At 39.9% G+C, this 17,414-nt stretch overlaps 1 protein-coding gene and 1 non-coding gene across 2 annotated transcripts in view; both read right to left on the bottom strand.

Annotated features, from left to right (window-relative positions):
• LOC115896207 (ankyrin repeat domain-containing protein 62-like) overlaps positions 1 to 10,496 on the bottom strand; it is a 43,459-nt gene extending 32,963 nt beyond the window's left edge. The window contains exons 1-6 of the mRNA XM_030926592.1: positions 10,279 to 10,496; positions 9,497 to 9,611; positions 9,172 to 9,345; positions 8,480 to 8,586; positions 7,003 to 7,140; positions 4,473 to 4,540 (exon numbers count right to left, since the gene is read on the bottom strand). Of these exons, the coding sequence (XP_030782452.1) occupies positions 4,473 to 4,540; positions 7,003 to 7,140; positions 8,480 to 8,586; positions 9,172 to 9,345; positions 9,497 to 9,611; positions 10,279 to 10,496 (820 nt within the window). The remainder of the gene's footprint in view (positions 1 to 4,472; positions 4,541 to 7,002; positions 7,141 to 8,479; positions 8,587 to 9,171; positions 9,346 to 9,496; positions 9,612 to 10,278) is intronic.
• Positions 5,641 to 5,746, bottom strand: LOC115896211. Its single transcript, XR_004056134.1, has one exon. It is a non-coding gene; the product is annotated as a U6 spliceosomal RNA (small nuclear RNA).
• Positions 10,497 to 17,414: the final 6,918 nt, after the last annotated feature.

Consider the following 17,414-nt stretch of genomic DNA (forward strand, 5'->3'; position numbering starts at 1 on the left):
CGTGTACTCATCAGTCTAGATTATTTTCCCTGACTTTGTACATAGCTGTACATAGCTGCTGCAGTTACCAAAAACCTAGGTAGGATCTTGGTAGATTTATTCTTTCATATTTGAACACCAGAAGTATGAATCACATCTACAGTAAACCTTACAACTCTAAAATCATTCTTTTGAAAAGGGTACCACTAATGACCTTGTAAAAGTTAAATTCATTTTACTTTTTAGTAATCTTGTTAGAATTGACATTCCCTTCTTGAAATTCTCACTTTTTAAACTTTTGCAACTTCACTTCCTCTGACTCCTCTCCCACTTTTCTCTAGCTACTGCTCATTATCCTTTGTCACCTCCCTTTTCCTTTGGGAAATCTTGCTATGCCTAGGGTTCTGTTACTGGCTTTCTTGTCATTATCCACCTTCTGCATGATGGACAAGCTCATTGAGATCTATGACTTTGCTTAATAATTATAACAGGACCATTCTATGTCTGCAAATCCAACCTCGGAGTTTTATCTGCAGCTAGAAATCCTATTATCTGATTTCCTACAGAAAATATTCCTCCACGGTTGTTCCATTCAACTCAACATGTATTGGAAAAACATTTGTCTTCCCTATTCCCTACACTTCTCTATTCACCTGAACTTCCCTGTTCAAACTCAGTACAAACGCTAGTGCACAACCTCAAAACTTATGATCTAAGATTTCTCTCTGCCACCTAACTTTTTACTTTCAACAATCACTAAATCATATTAACTGCGCCTCTTTTCTGCCTCTGCTTTATATTTCCACTGCCACAATATAAATATGTTTATATTTCTGAGTTAAACATGGCCTCTTAACTGATGTCTTTCACAGGAGGAGGAAACCCTACCAACTATTAGTATTTCTTAAATTGAAAAAACTAAGACAACAAATGAAAAGGGCATAAGGCCAAGAAAATAAATGAACATTTTTAAATGAATAAACTGAGCTTCTTATAATTATTTCACCTTGCGTGGGTGAAAACATCACAGTAGATTGAGACTAGTACAAGGACTGGAGATAAGGAAACTACAGCTTTGACTACAGACAGAGTTTCCTTTGTCTCCCAGTCTACCTGGTTACCTTTCATCTACCTTCTAAGTGAGGGGTCAGCAAACTACAGGTCACAGGCCAACTCCAGCCTGCCATATGGTTTTGTACATTAACTTTGGAGCACAGTCTATCTATGCCTGCTTTCACACTTCAGTGGCAGTGTTGAGTAGCTATGACAGAGACTACATGACCTAAAATATTACCTATCTAGCCCTTTACAGAAAAAGCTTGCCAATGCTTGCTTTGTACCATAACCAGAATGCCCTAATCCTTCTCAAATCTAATCTTGAGACTTCCCTGCTGAAAAATTTCTAGCGGACGCCTGCAGCAAACATTGCTGGTTCCCTACCTAATAGCCATTCTTTATTTTTTCTTGCTGGAGAAATGCAAGTCTACTTAGATATTTATCATCCAATATCCCTCCTAGCTCCAAGAAGAGAAATGATTATTCTAAGCAAATCACAGTAATTACATTTGCTTTTCCAGTGCCTGGTTTAGGAATGAGCAGCTCGTGTAATCAGGCCAATAAAATGTCACAGGAAGTCCAATGCAAGCTTCTGACTTTTCTCCATTTTCTGAAAGAAACACGTGAAAAAAAAAACAACCCTTCCAGCCTTTAGATATTGTCTTGTGAGAACATGGTGTTTGAAACTGTTGCTAAGTAGCCAACCATGAAAGGAGGTATCAACAAAACACTGCGAACAGCGCAGCTGAAAGAGGGACGAATGAGATACGATGGTATCACTGAACCACCAAAACAACTTTGGCTCCCATTGTTTTAGCTATTGTTAGTTAGGTCATCTAATGTTTGCAGTCAAAAGCACCCTACCGAAGAATTTTTCCATGGCCTACAGATAAGATCTACACATTTCTATATGTTTAAAAAGTCTTTCCTAAGCTTGACTTAGCTAGGTATTCAAATCATTCCCAACCATTCTCATAGCATACTTTTTTTTTTTTTTTTTTGCACTAGCAAAACTGAACCAACTGCTCATAAACTCTGCAAAGTTCCCTCAAGCATCTTACCTTTTGCATTTGCTTTTCCTTTTGGCAAATGGGCGATCTTGTTAGCTGTTCCTTCTGCCAAAGACACAATCTTGTGAGATATTCCTTTTGACAGGGAGCATTCTTCTGCTTCTTTACCTAGCAAATGTCTACTCACTCTGCATGCTTACCTTAAATCCTACCCATGTTTTAAAATCTTTCATTCCCCACCATGGACATAACATATTTGGCACATACTGAATGTGATAAATACATAATAAACAATAATTATAAGCGCCCAGAGGGCATCTGACACACAAAAAGCACTGAATAGAGTAGTAAATAATAAAAATGACAATAATAACCATGGCTTCTGACTATATATTTTTAAATGTTTGCATTCTGTACTTATTAGAAAAATGCTCACTACCTTAAAGACACTTGGTATTTATTAAGTGGACAAGAGAATGAAAATGTTTTCTTTGAAAACTCTGTATAAGCATAAAAATTATGAGCACCTTAAAGACCAAAACTATGTCTATTCTACTTTTGTCTCCTGTAACTTGGAAAGCCTAACCTACACGCATTCTTTCATAAATATACATTAAATCAAAGGTGTCCTCATACACTTCAGATTGTACAAGTGCATTAGGTGTCACATCGAGGTAGGAAAGTAGCATCTTCGTTCTTCTGAAACATTTTTGTATGAAGAAAATTACCAAGCAAACCCTCTGAAAAATGGCACCGAATCACGCCTCTATTTTGGGAGTGAATGTGAAGTTGTAGGGCTGTGTGGCAGAGCACATGTCCTACCTCAAAGAGGCAGCCCCTGCTCTGTTCTGGTAATGGTTGCTGTACTTTTACTATAATGTGTTGAGCCTAGAGTTGGGTTATTCGAATATTATAATAATCTTTTAGCTAATAGTAACAGAGTGTCTTCTTCTAATAAAATTGATGTTACCATGACAATTAATTAGCAGAAAGAACAAATTTCACCCTAACGAGGTAAATATATCTCATTTTATTTCCACTTGGGGGGAATTAAGTCAACACTAGTGAGACCTTCTTGGTATAAGAATATGTAACATGGCCTGTGCTTCTCAATAAGGAATTTATTTTCTGACTTCTCCACACACTGGGTATCTTTAAAAAATGGCATCCTGTTGGTATTGGTACAGTTCTTATTGTTTGTTTGTTCATGGTACCAGAAAGATCTCATTGAAATTCTAGTTTTAAGGAAAGTTACTTTTTTGTGACACAAATCACCATGTCAGAGTTGACCTCTGAATAACACAGGTTTGAACTGCAAGGGTCCACTTATCTGCAGATTTTCTTCTACCTTTGCTACCTGAGATGGCAAGACCAATCTCCCTCTACCTCCTACTCCTCCTCAGCCTAGTCAACTTGAAGACTCTGAGGATAAAGAGCTTTATGATGATCCACTTTCCACTGAATGAAAATATATTCTTTCTTCATTATGATTTTCTTTATAAGTTTCTTTTTCTCTAGCTTACTTTATCGTAGTAACAATACAGTATATAATACATATAACATGGCTGGGCGCGGTGGCTCAAGCCTGTAATCCCAGCACTTTGGGAGGCCGAGACGGGCAGATCATGAGGTCAGGAGATTGAGACCATCCTGGCTAACACCGTGAAACCTCGTCTCTACTAAAAAATACAAAAAACTAGCCGGGCGAGGTGGCGGGCGCCTGTAGTCCCAACTACTCGGGAGGCTGAGGCAGGAGAATGGCATAAACCCGGGAGGCGGAGCTTGCAGTGAGCTGAGATCTGGCCATTGCACTCCAGCCCAGGCGACAGAGCGAGACTCCATCTCAAAAAAAAAAAAAAAAAAAAAAAGTAACATAACAAATATGTTTTAATTGGCTGTATAATCAGTAAGATTTCCAGTCAACAGTAAGCCACGAGTAGTTAAGTTTTAGGGGGGAGTCCAAAGTTATACACAGATTTCAAACGGAATGGGGGACTGGTACTCCTAAATCCCACACTGCTCAAGGTTGAGCTGTAATACGTATTTATTAAATGCAAAGCATTTATTTTATAAATTAAAATATCCTATTTTATACAAGTCCAATTCATCATAAGGTGACTATAAAGAAAACATACCACATACTAACTTAAAAATCTTTTTTCTTATTTACACAAAAATATCATCTAGAATTTCAGAAACTATGATAATGAATTTTTTTCAGATAATACTGCTTGAGATTATAAATTGCCTACAAGTAACCTTTTAAATAATTCTGAAATCTAGATTACTAAGAAAGTAATTAAAAAATATACATTCAATTTATACAGTGGTTTTTTTAAACTGCTGTTTTGTGATGAAAACTTCCTTCCTCTTACTTTTTTATCTATGTCAGGACCATTGAGAGAAATTCACTATCAGAAGTCATACCTGGATTTCTATTTTGAAGACGTTTACGTCTCTTGTTTGCTTTATATTCAGAAATTAGTCTGCGAATGCTATGTACAAAAATGTAGTAAATACAATTACTAGTTTAATACTGATATGAAAAACATTTACCAAATACATTACATTCTTAAGAGTATATCAAACAATATCAGAACTTTAATTATATACTTTTAGTTTGTAAGCTTACAAAATTCTTACTAAGCTTCTAATTAAAGAAGAAAAAAGTAAAGTATTTATGAAGTGAGGACAGTATAACTCAGTAAATGAACTCATGTAAAGTTGACATAATGGAAAATGATCTGACTCATAAGAAGTCCTAGCTCTGCAACCAATGGATATTTGTTCTTGGACAAGTGGCTTCTCTTAGGCTCAATGTCTTCTTCCAAAGAATGAAGGTTTTACCACCTCATTCGCTAGGTTATTATAAATGTTTAATGAATTCACATTTTAATGTGCTCAGAAAAAGAGTAAAGCAATGGAATAATTTGTTCTTGAACATTGTGCTGAAATTATTTTGGAATCCCAAATGAAACCCGATGTGTATTTTCCCATATGTTCTAATATTAAAATGGTATGATCTTTTGAAAATGTTGTTAAGTCCTAACTTTGTTACTTGTTCTATTATTTGTATGTAGCTTATGATTTAGGACATCTCAACTATTTCACAGTTTGTTAACTAAATTGATAAATAGATTGTGTCATTAAAATAGATAACATGATTGTCCCTTGTTACTTATGTCATCAATCACACCAAAGGCAGAAAGCTAACAGATGTCAAGACCTGGCTTGGACTACTACTATTTTTCCTCTATAGACTCTAACTCTGAACCAGTGGATCTTTGTTAGAATGATGCTTCCTCTCCATGGTCATCTCCAACTGACAAGGAAGACAAAAACCCTCATATTTTTGAAGTGTCATGAAGGAGATGCAAGTGGTTATTTTCTCATTTCTGAGATACATACTAACAATATATTTGCACACAACACACCATGGGTTACTCAGCTCTATCTCATTTCACAGATTACCTTACCCCAGTGTTTTTGTAATGAAAATGTGTAATTTCATTATTGGCTAGCACCTGTTTTGCTTTGACTCACACTGTTTTCGGGAACTTGTCAGCAAACTAGTCAAATGGCCCTCTTGTAACTGTGTAATATGGACTGCTTCACAGATTAGTGCGTCATGCTTATGCAGGGGTCATGCTAATTTTCTCTGTGTTGGTCCACCTTTAGCATATGTGCTGCGAAGCAAGCGCAAAGCCCTACTTTTATAAATGGATGCTGATCAGTCATGGATGAAGCTTGGCTCTGTTCAGTCCAACTCACCTACTTGAGACTTAGATAATTCCGACAAATGGCTTTCTATGAGGTAAAATTTGAAGATACTTTAAAAACTTGAGGTAGAGGGGCAAGTGGGCTGGGAGATTTTTATTATTATGGAAAACAGATCACTCGAGGGGTCAACCACAAGTTGGTGCCCACTGCTCTGAGGAAGGATAACATGGGCCCTTCCTCTGTCTAAGAAAAACTGCTACATAAGATATAAAAGAGCTTGGGGTAAAAATGTGGTAACAAAGAAGAAAAAACTTTGATATCTTCCTACAACACTCTCTGAACATATCTAACAGCTTAGAACCATCCCAACTAATATTTGCTAGACAGAAGACAAATAAGGGACTCAAAGAATAACTTACCACGAAGGTCTAGGATTCCAGGCTAAGATGTGGGCTCCACATGAGCTTTTGAGTATGGGGGGAAGGGTCAATTTGCTCACTATGTGTGTGGGTAAAACTAGGATGTCCAGCAGCCACAGCAGGGTACTGGTGCTTTGGAAACAATGGCTGGGCTATAAGCATATTTATGTGAACTACAAGTTGTGACTTGGAAACCTACGTATAGATTACTATAAAGACTGAGGATCTGAATCAGAAGGGGCAAAGGTCAATCTTTACCAGACTGTAGGAGCAGTTTCAATGACAAAAAAAAACAGTAACAGAATCCATATAAACAACAGAATAGTTAGAATGTCCTTTCCTCAACCCCTACCCCCTGCACCCCACTGACTTGTAAAACATGATTGTCTTCCTTGGACTTAGAACCTCTTAGTTTCTTGAAAAATTCAAGGTAGAGGGTATATGAGATAGCTGCCAGGAGATAGTCCAACATTTTCTGATACACTGGACATTTCAAGACTCAAATAACTAATTATAAAAATCAAAGATGTGAAACTATTTTATCCCATGCGTAGGGGTTATACTTGGAAAGAAATGGAAAACATTAGGATCCCTAAGCATAAAAGTCTTAAGAGTCTTGAGTTAAAGAATCCTACACTCATTGCTACTTCTAACTTGTCTAGTCTTATGCTTGATTTCTGGCTGATGAAGTGGACTAACTCACTGCCACTCCAAAACTACCTGAACCCAACTATGAAATCTCACCTGATGTATAAGATGCAATGGTTACAATTACTTTAAACCTCAATTTAGCGTTCACTGGCCTTTTAAATACTTACGCTTGAAAGTTATAAGCAACGGCATAGTCTTCTGCAGTCCATCCAGATATATCTTGGCAACAGACATCAACATTGTGCTGAAGAAGCTGGAAGACTACACCTGTTGATCCATTATAAGCAGCAAGTATCAGGGCTGTTCTAAAATAACAGAGAGATTGTTTCACGCTTAGGAACTTTAGCAAAGTTATGTTAAAAGCTAAATTTATATACTTTACCAATTTAATATGCCTGTCCATGTAGAATTTACCAATTATATGTACTAATAAACACAAGCATCTTGGGTGCTGAAGGGGTCATCTGTGTAAATTGCCACCAAAGCCAAATGGAGGGAACAACAAGGAAGCCTCTTGTCCCACTGGGATACGACATAGCAGAAGCTGCTAAAATAAAGTCTTTGGATGGGCAGGATACTATGCTTACGTCACCTATCTAAAGTAGCTAAAAATTTAAACGAAAAATTATCCATTTCTTCCCTAGTCTGACATAATATACTGTAATTCAAAATCAGCTTGGGGTCAATAAGTAAGAGCTATCTGCAGGTTTAAAACAGTAACAATAATGCTAATAATAGACATAGTAGTTTCAGTTAATAATGTTGATAATCATATGCGAGGCACTGGATTAAATGCCATATATACATACATTACTTATACACAACCACCCTTGAAGGATATATTATCCTCTTTTCTCATATAGGGAAACATACTTGGTGATAAGCAATGTTCCCAAGGTCACACATCTCGCAAGTAGAAAAGCTAAGAATTAAACCCAGTCTTGTGTGAATCTACAGCCTATCTCTTTTTTTCTCATTGTCACCCATGGCTTGTATTCATTAAAAGAAAAGTTTACTCATTTAAAGCTATCTTTTTTCCCTCTGCCCATACTAATTAAAAATAACATCAAAATACACTAGAGGTAAAAAGAAGAAAAAACGCAACGAACCCGCAGTATCTGGCAAGAACAATTAATAGTTACGTAGGAATAACCTAACATTAATATTCTTGAAAGAAAGCAAGCTAAAGCAAAGAGTCATCCAAAAGACAAAGTGATTTTCAACTCTAATTTATCTTTAACACAGTATTTTTAAAGGAAAAGCATGTAAGAAGCAGAGGTTGAAACTACTATAGAAGAGTTAAGAAATTTCAATACTGAGTCACAAAGTGAACTAAAAGTTGAAGTCCATACTTTTAAAACAAATAAAACCAATATGAAATCCCTTTAGTTAATATAATATGACTCAAAATATCACCTCATCCATCAACAAACATCAGTCAATATAATGAGATGAATCCTGCAATACACCATTTTTATGCTGCCCAGTCCAAATAATTGTTTTTCTACCTAACTGATGATTTGTGTTATTTCTCTCTATCCCAATAATAAGTTAATCTTATCAAAGTAATATTTCTGACAAGTGACTGTTACCACTCTAGAACAACACTCAGGTTTAAAAATGCACAAAAAAGAACTACTGCACCTTCTAAAATTATCTATTGCAGTTAAATCTGGTTTTTTCTTCAACAAAAATGTCACCATTTGCTCTTTTTTCCTATTTATGGCAAGTAAAAGTGATGTACATTCACCCTGCAAAACAGTAAAAACAATTTATAATTCACAAAATTACATACTTCCCAACTGAACTGAAAACCTTATGTTAAGATCCTATGAACTTAAACATGAAGCAGAAAGCAATTTAAAAGCAATCCCTTCCTTCTCACTCCACCGTGCTGGCCCACACGCTGCTCCTTCCCTTTCAGATACCCCTCCTAGGGTGTCTGGAAGGCACAGTAGCAGACTGGAGCACGTATGCCTCATATAAAGAGGTAACCACTGCACAGCATACTGAACAACGATATGAGCTCAAGGGAATCCAGATGGATCCTTTAAGAGAAGCCTGAAATCTAGATCTGTGTATGTGTCTCCTAAATTTTACATGTTGACACAACTTATGGAAGTAAGCTAAACTAAATCTATGGGGCACATTTAGACTACAGACCTCGTGTTTTCATATTTGCTATGAATGTATTTTTAAATAGCTGTATGTAAAGCAAATATTTGCATGTAATATATTTCCTTCTAGTTTCAGATGTTCTACTAAAAAAAAAATCATGTTAATGGTAAAACAAATACACTTGAAATACTTTGAAAAGAACATTGGTTCATCTATACCTGGCTTTTTGCTTCAATATCTGCACCATATGCAAGCAGTTTTCCTGCCATTGATATATTCCCATTATCAATGGCATAGTGCAGAGCAGTGTTGCCATACATATCTCTAACATTTGGGTCAGCGCCATGTTCCAGCAGGATGGATGCACAAACTTCTTCCTGACATTGTACAGCCTGCCAGTATCAGACCAAGAAATAGACTGTAAATTCTAGGAAATCTTCCACAGGATTCACCAACTAATTATATTTCAGTGAGGTGAATTAGTTTTATTCTGTGAATTTAAATTAAATCCATCCCATGCTGAAAGAGTTGGCTACCACATACCTTGATCAGAGCTGTCCTGTTTTCACTGTCAGTGAGGTTAAGCTGGCATTTTCTGGCCACCAAGTCAGCTACCACTCCCGGATGACCGTGGGCACACGCCAAATGTAGAGCAGTCCTAGGAGAGGGAGAGGTCATTTTAGGCAATTGTAGTGCACAGTCCCAACATGCAATGATGCATGGAATTGTAAACATCAAATAGTATGTTATCTCTCTGCCTTCAGAACAAATAGTTACTCTTCTTATCAAGAAAGGCAAGGTTTCCACATCCCAGGTGCTGCTGAGCCTGCCAGGGTAGAAAGCCCAGTGCCCTTGGTGACAACACTCACCCCACCCCCACCCTTGCATCCTACCCACATCCTAACCAACTCAGCCCCCTACCAGTCCCCTCACTCCATCCAACCCCCACCCCATCCAATCCTCACTCCACTCCCCACCACAGTCCCCCATTCCATCCAACCCCCACCCAACTCCATTCCCCACCAGTCCTCCATCCAACCCCCACCCAACTTCACTCCCCACCCAACTCCACTCCCCACCACAGTCCTCCACCCCATCCAACCCCCACCCAACTCCACTTCCCACCAGTCCCCCACCCAACTCACCCTCACCCAACTCACCCCCACCACAGTCCCTCACCCCACCCACCTCCACCTGACTTCCACCCCACCCATGCCTTCACCCCGCACCATATCTCCCCTACCCCGAAACCAGGAACGGGGGCTTCTCCCATATCCCCAGGCCTCCTTCCGCAGCCCCCAGCGCTGGCTTCCAGTTCCCCTGACCTGTTCTTGTTGTCTCTGTTGTTCACGTCATTCAGCCTGAGCAAGATGCTCTCCTGCACCTTGTTCACATCACCCGCGATGGCAGCTTTGTGGATCATGCCCAGATCCTTCTGCCGGACTCGGTACCCGGGATTTGAGAAGCCATCCTTGCCACGATTCTCCCTCCAGGGAGCCATGCATCCCCTGCAGGTCCCCAGGGACCACCCCCCAACCCCCATCCTGAAGCCAAAGATCTTCTCCCAGGCTGAGGGACCGGCTTCAAGACACCTCAGCTCCCACTCGCTTTCTGCCGCTCTGGAGCACAGCACCAGCACGTCACCAGGTCCAGCCGCAGCCTCTGTCAGGGACACTCCAGTCTCCAGCCGCTCGGAGGAGCACCTAGCCCAGCAGAGCCGTTAGGCACCAGCGCGCATGCGCACCTCAGCCGGCCCATGAGGCCCTCCGCGGAGAAACCGCTCACTCTCGCGGGCGCCACCTGCTGGCGGCACTCCCTACCCTGAACCATTAGGCACCAGCGCACATGCGCACCTCAGCCGGCCCACGAGGCCCTCGGAGAAAGAGGTCTGGGCCATGTGCACTCTCGCGGGTGCCCCGTGTAGGCGGCCCCTACCCAGCTAGTAGGCCATGCTCCCCGGAGTGGGCAGGGATCCCTGGTGCGCACCACCCGCCTTGCCCCAGGGAGCCACTGACTGCTCTGCCCATGCCTGCTGCTAGGACATGGCCTGGGAAACTCAGCAGCCTCCTGGATGACAGGTTTGCCACCGCCACGGGGCGGCGGTGGGCTCCACCCAATTCCAGCTTCCCAGTGGCTTTGTTTACCCACTTAAGCCTCCACAATGGCGGGCACCCCTCCCCCAGCCTCACTGCTGCCTTGCAGTTAGATCTCAGACTGCTGTGCTAGCAACCAGGGAGGCTCCGTGGGTGTGGGACCCTCTGGGCCAGGTGTGGGATATAATCTCCTGGTGTGCCGTTTGCTAAGACCTTTGGTAAAGCAGAGTATTAGGGTGGGAGTTACCCGATTTTCCAGGTGTTGTGTGTCTCAGTTTCCCTTGGCTAGGAAAAGGGATTCCCTTCCCCCTTGTGCTTCCCAGGTGAGGCGATGCCTCGCCCTGATTCAGCTCTCGTTGGTCGGGCTGCACCAGCTGACCAGCACCGATTGTCCGGCACTCCCCAGTGAGATGAACCCGGTACCTCAGTTGAAAATGCAGAAATCACCTGTCTTCTGTGTCACTCACTTTGGGAGCTGGAGGTTGGAGCTGTTCCTATTCGGCCATCTTGGGCATGCCAAATTTGCATTTTTCTTTACTTACTTCACATGCAAGTGATGATCACTACTTTAAAAAATCCATTAAAAAGCCAATGTTTTCCAATAATTCTACTTACAAAGGATAAAAAAATTATTCTGAAATTCATACGCTTCTTCATCTCTATTTACTAATTCAAAATCCATTTTGAAGTTCCAACACATACAAGAAAATCTATATTCTCAGCTTTAAAAAAAAGGTAAAGGTAATCAGCTGGGCACAGTGGCTCAAGCCTGTAATCCCAGCACTTGGGGAGGCCAAGGCAAGTGATCAAGAGGTCAGGAGTTCAAGACCAGTCTGTCCATGATGGTGAAACCCTCTTTTGTATTTTGTAAAAATGCAAAAATTAGCCAGGTGACATGGCAGGCACCTGTAATCCCAGCTACTTGGGAGGCTGAGGGAAGAGAATTGCTTGAACCCAGGAGGCAGAAGTTGCAGTGAGCCGAGATCACGCCAAGCACTCCAGACTGGGTGACAGAGTGACACTCCATCTCAAAAACAAAACAAAACAAAAACAGGTAACCAGGCCTGGCGTGATGGCTCAACCTGTAATCCCAGTACTTTGGGAGGATGAGGCAAGTAGATCACTTGAGGCCAGCCTGGCCAACATGGCAAAACCCTGACTGTTTTCAAAATACACCAATTAGCCAGCGTGGTGTTGCATGCTTGTAATCCTTGGGAAGTTGAGGCATGAGAATAACTTGAACTTGGGAGGTGGAGGTTGCAGTGAGCCAAGATCGTGCCACTGCATGCCGGCTTTTTGTTTCAGGAAAAATAGCAAAACAGGTAATCAGATAATTATGACATAATGCAATATGTAAGAGTTGATCCAGAAAAAATTGTATCTGAGCATGAGGAAGACTTTATGGAAGAGGCAGAAGACAAGAGGAGCTCACCAGGCCAAAACAAGCAAACACACAAACAAAAACAAAAACAAAACCAGACACAGTAGGAGAAAACCATTCTACATAGAGAACAGAACGTGAGCACAGGGATTAGGCACGTGGCATCCAGTTGTTTCCTGGGAACTTGAAAGGTAAAGTGTAAAACACATGAAAGTAAACGCTGAGAGAAGAATGCTACACTAAACTTGAACGCTACGCTAAAAGGCTGGAGCCACTGCCTGCAAGCAATGACTCTTAGACATGGGGTCACAGTTGGATTTGTGCCACAGTTTTTGTGTTCATATGTTTCATTTGAATTAAGTTTTCAAAATACCATGAAGCACATATAACCTGAAAGAAACTGTGAAATTACCTTAAAGGGAGAAAACACTTTTAAAATACCTGTATGTCTTTATATATTGTTCAAATTAGCATTATTCTGATTAGATAGAATTTTGTTTGAAAATAGAATGATTTTATTAGAAACTTTTGTATACTTATAGTGTAGTTTCTATTCCTAATATGAAAAGCTGGATTTACCAGTAGAAAATTGCAATTACTTTCTCTATAGTAAACACATGCAAAAGGATATCACTATCATATACCTACATAGATTTACAAAAAGGCTAAAATTTCCCATTGGAGATTATGTTAGTTATGAGTTCAGCCTGAGCCCTTAAAAACACAATAAACAAAAATAAATCCAGCAATAATTTACCAAAAATACATGTAGATGAGTTTAAGTCTTAGTCTTCTGTTTAAAACTAAGCTTCTAAAAACTCTTTCTGACAGCATTTATTAAACAACTCCTCTTGACCCAAACTTCAAAGTAGATAATTCTAGAATATAAAATATTGTTCATTTTGAGCATAGTTGATAGAAGGTAACTTTCAAACAGAAAACATCTGATTAACATTGCCACAAACTAAGGAAAATGGTGACCTGTAGCCATGCTAACAGGTAGCCAACCAGAACCAATTTTAAATCTAGTCAATCAATGACACTGGCCTCACTAACAGCAACCAACGAATGCCAGCCACTTGTCTCTGAAAGACATCCAGAGACAAACTCACCCCCATCCACATGCCTGGAAGCGCTAACTAATCCACAACAGTCTCATGCAGATAACCACATTGTTCCAGATGACGTCAACCCAGTTATGCCTGTGAGAGTTGGCCGAGCCTTCAACTCCACTCTTCCACAAACCTTATGTAAGGATCAGCAACTGCTCCATCACAAGAGACGATGCCTGACCAGCACAGATCTCTTACTAGAGAAGACAGTAAATCCAACTTTTTTTTTTGCGACAGTGTCTCACTCTGTCACCCAGACTGGAGTGCGGTGGCAAGATCGCTGCTTACCACAACGTCTGCCTTCCAGGCTCTAGGGATACTCCTGCCTCAGCCTCCCAAGTAGCCGGATTACAGGCACACCACTACTGCCAGCTAATTTCTGTATTTTTTGTAGAGATAGGATTTCATCATTTGGCCAGGCTGGTCTTGAACTTCTGACCTCAAATGATCAACCCGCCCTGGCCTCCAAAGTGTTGGGATGACAGGTGTGAGCCACTGTGCCCGGCAAAATCCCACTTTTCTCTATTTATTTCAGATGCTAAAGGCTCATAACCCTTTGGAAATAATTTTTACATCCATTGCATTTACCACCCTGATATTTTCTTATTCCTAATAAAATACTAATGAAGTTTGAAACTCCTGTGATCCCTTGAACCATGATTAAAATGATCATAATTATCAGTAATAGAATAGTGAAAACCCACACAACATTGGGGTTTTCTCCCTAATTAGAAAATCATTCATATAGAGAGTACAGCTCATTAAAAAGAGCCCAAAGAATCCAAAAAGGGCATATAATTGCCAGGTAAAATTGTCAGAATGAACCCATGTCAACCTGTATTTTAAGTGAGTATTAGTGTTTAAAACCATACACCAGGATAAACTCTATTCACTCATTCGGTAAACATTTATTGAGTTGCTACTTATTGTATTATATCCTTTCCTAGGCAATGAAAAACACAGCGATGAAAAAATCCTACTCACGAGTGCCAAGTAAACACAAAACAACAAATAGCAGAGGCAAAATACGTAGTATGTTAGAGAGGAACAACTCAAGCAGGAAAGAGGAACGTTTATGTGCAGGAGGGGCAAGGTGGCGAAAATATTAGGATGACTAGATAAGACCTTGCTGAGAGAGTGGCTTTTAAGGAAAGAACTGAAGAAATGGAAAGAGTAAGCAAGGAGGATATCTAAGGCAAAAGCACTCCATAGAGTCAACTGCCCAGTACAGAGGGATGCAGAGTGTGTTCACAAAATAGAAAGAAGTTCCGTGTGGCTGCAGCAGACTGGAAAGAGGAGAAAGGCAGAGGCATAAGTCAGGAAAATAAGAAGTCAGATCCTGTGGTTCCTTTGGAGTATTAGGAGAAAATTTGGCATATATTTTGAGTGAAATGGGAGGCAACTAGAAGTTTTTAACCAAAAGAGTGACATAATGTGACATGTTTTAATAGGTTCACTGGGTAAATAATTGATGAAAAGAGGATTAAACATGGAGAAACAGAAAGACCTATTAGCAGTCTATTACACTACTCTAGATGGCCAATCACATGATAGTGGAGTGGCTTGGACATGAAAGATGTGCTGGGTTTCTGGATATATTGTGAAGTTAGACCTGATGAGATCTGTCAACATCTTAGCTGTGGAGTGTCAGAGATGGGGGTCGGGGGAGGGAGAGAGAGAGAGAAGGTGTGAGTCAAGGAGGACACTAGGCAGAGCATTTGCAAGAGTTGTTATTAATGGAACAACTGGACTACATAAGGGGCAGGCAGGAGGAAGAACATCAGTAACCAGATTTTGGACCTGATAAATTTGACATACCTAATAGCTAATCAAGGAGAGATGTCAAGTAGACAGGCTGATACATAGGTCTGAAATTAAGGAGAGAAATGGGCTGGAGATATAAATTTGAAAATCATTAGCATATGCAAGCTGGTAAAAGTCAGAAGATAAAACCTCAAGAACTGAGCCCTGGGTCACTTTAATCTGTGAAAGGTAGAAGACGAGGAGATGTAACCAAAACAGGCTAAGATGGATGGACTAGAAAGTCAGGAGGAAAATCTAGGCCAGAGAGTGAGATTCTGAGAGCCAGTGAAGAAAGTGAAAGTATTGTTGATAGGTTACACAAAATGAGATCTAAAAAATTATATCTAGATGTGTTACAGTGAAAAATCAGTGACAACATGGAGAATAACAATTCTGGAGAGTGGTGAGAGTGAAAATTATGGCAGTGAGTTCAAGAGTGAATGGAAAGGAAACTTGAGTCCATGAGTACAAGCAGTTTAATTTTAAGGACATCATGCCCACGTGGCATTATCATGCATGATCTAATTTTCTTCTTGTCAAACTGTATTTTTCAATCCTTTCATAATGATTAAGGATTAATTACATGGTGTGTTTTAACACCTTAATAGTTTTTCAAAATTATATATATATGGCATTTTAAAAGCCAGACAAAGGTAATAAATAACATCATAAATTATAGAACTAGAAACCCCTTGAACATTTCTATATTATAAAGCTGGTTATCATTTTGCTCATGCTTATAAATAAAGACCACAGAACGGCTAAAGGGCAGTATTTCCTACCTGAGAAAAATCACCCAACTCTGAGATATTTTACACTATCAAATATACAAAATGGTTTGTCATATTCAAATATTAAATTCTATGAGATGAAAATTCAAATAATCTTATTTTGTCAACTGAATTTTTGTAAATTATATCATAGGAAGTCACTGTGGTAAAATATGGTGCCGTGCATGCTGAAATGTCTTTTAAAAGGATAATGGCAGGCATTCAGAGTGCCTCTAAACAGGAGGTTCACTGCATTAGCAGCACCCTGGTTTGGCACAGGAGTCAGCAAATCAGTACTTGTGAGCCAAATTCAGCCCACTGCCTGTTTTTGTAAGTACAGTTTTCTTGGAACACAGTGCCACCTATTCGTTTATTGTCTGTGAAAGATGTCAGAGAACTTCTGGTCCAGAAAGCCTAAAATAGTTACTATCTGGCTCTTTACAGGAAAAAACTGGTCAACTCCTGACTCGGCAGATCAAAGATCCTTTGATATAGTTTAACAAGTTTTACCAATGCGCTGAATATTTACATGGAATACAGATCCCCATGTGCAATCCCTTGGGAATATTCAGATTATTCTGAGAATTCAATATTTGAGCACTCATGCATTGAGAACGAAAAAGCAAATGTCGTAACTAGCAATTTTGTGGGTAACGTAAAGTGCCAAGGTAGCATGTAGTTTCCTTTTGCAACTCAATAGATATTACAAGTATTAAGAAATTACAGGCTGGGCACAGTGGCTCACGCCTGTAATCCCAGCACTTTGGGAGGCTGAGGCGGGCAGATCACGAGGTCAGGAGATCGAGACTATCCTGGCTAACATGGTGAAACCCCATCTCTACTAAAAATACAAAAAATTAGCCGGGCATGGTGGCAGACGCCTGTAGTCCCAGCTACTTGGGAGGCTGAGGTGGAAGAATGGCATGAACCTGGGAGGTGGTGCTCACAGTGAGCCGAGATCGCACCACTGCACTCCCGCCTGGGCGACAGAGAGATTCTCCATCTCAAAAAAAAAGAAATTACAATATGATAATCTAACAAAATTTACTTAAGATGTGTTATCAAACTAAATGTTTTAAATATATTTTACTGATGAAATAATCAGTATACTATAGCTCCTACCTCATTTTTAAAAGAGAGTTTCAAACTACATTATTTAATGAGTATGACAATTTACCTATTTCCTCATTAATGGGATTTTAGACTATTTCCAGTTTTTTGATATGACAATGCTATAATGAAAATTCTTAACATATGTAAGCATGTAACATATATTAATATCCTTAACACACTTTTGTTATA

Source organism: Rhinopithecus roxellana, unplaced genomic scaffold (assembly GCF_007565055.1).
Source record: "Rhinopithecus roxellana isolate Shanxi Qingling unplaced genomic scaffold, ASM756505v1 contig6035, whole genome shotgun sequence".
Lineage (NCBI taxonomy): Eukaryota > Metazoa > Chordata > Mammalia > Primates > Cercopithecidae > Rhinopithecus > Rhinopithecus roxellana.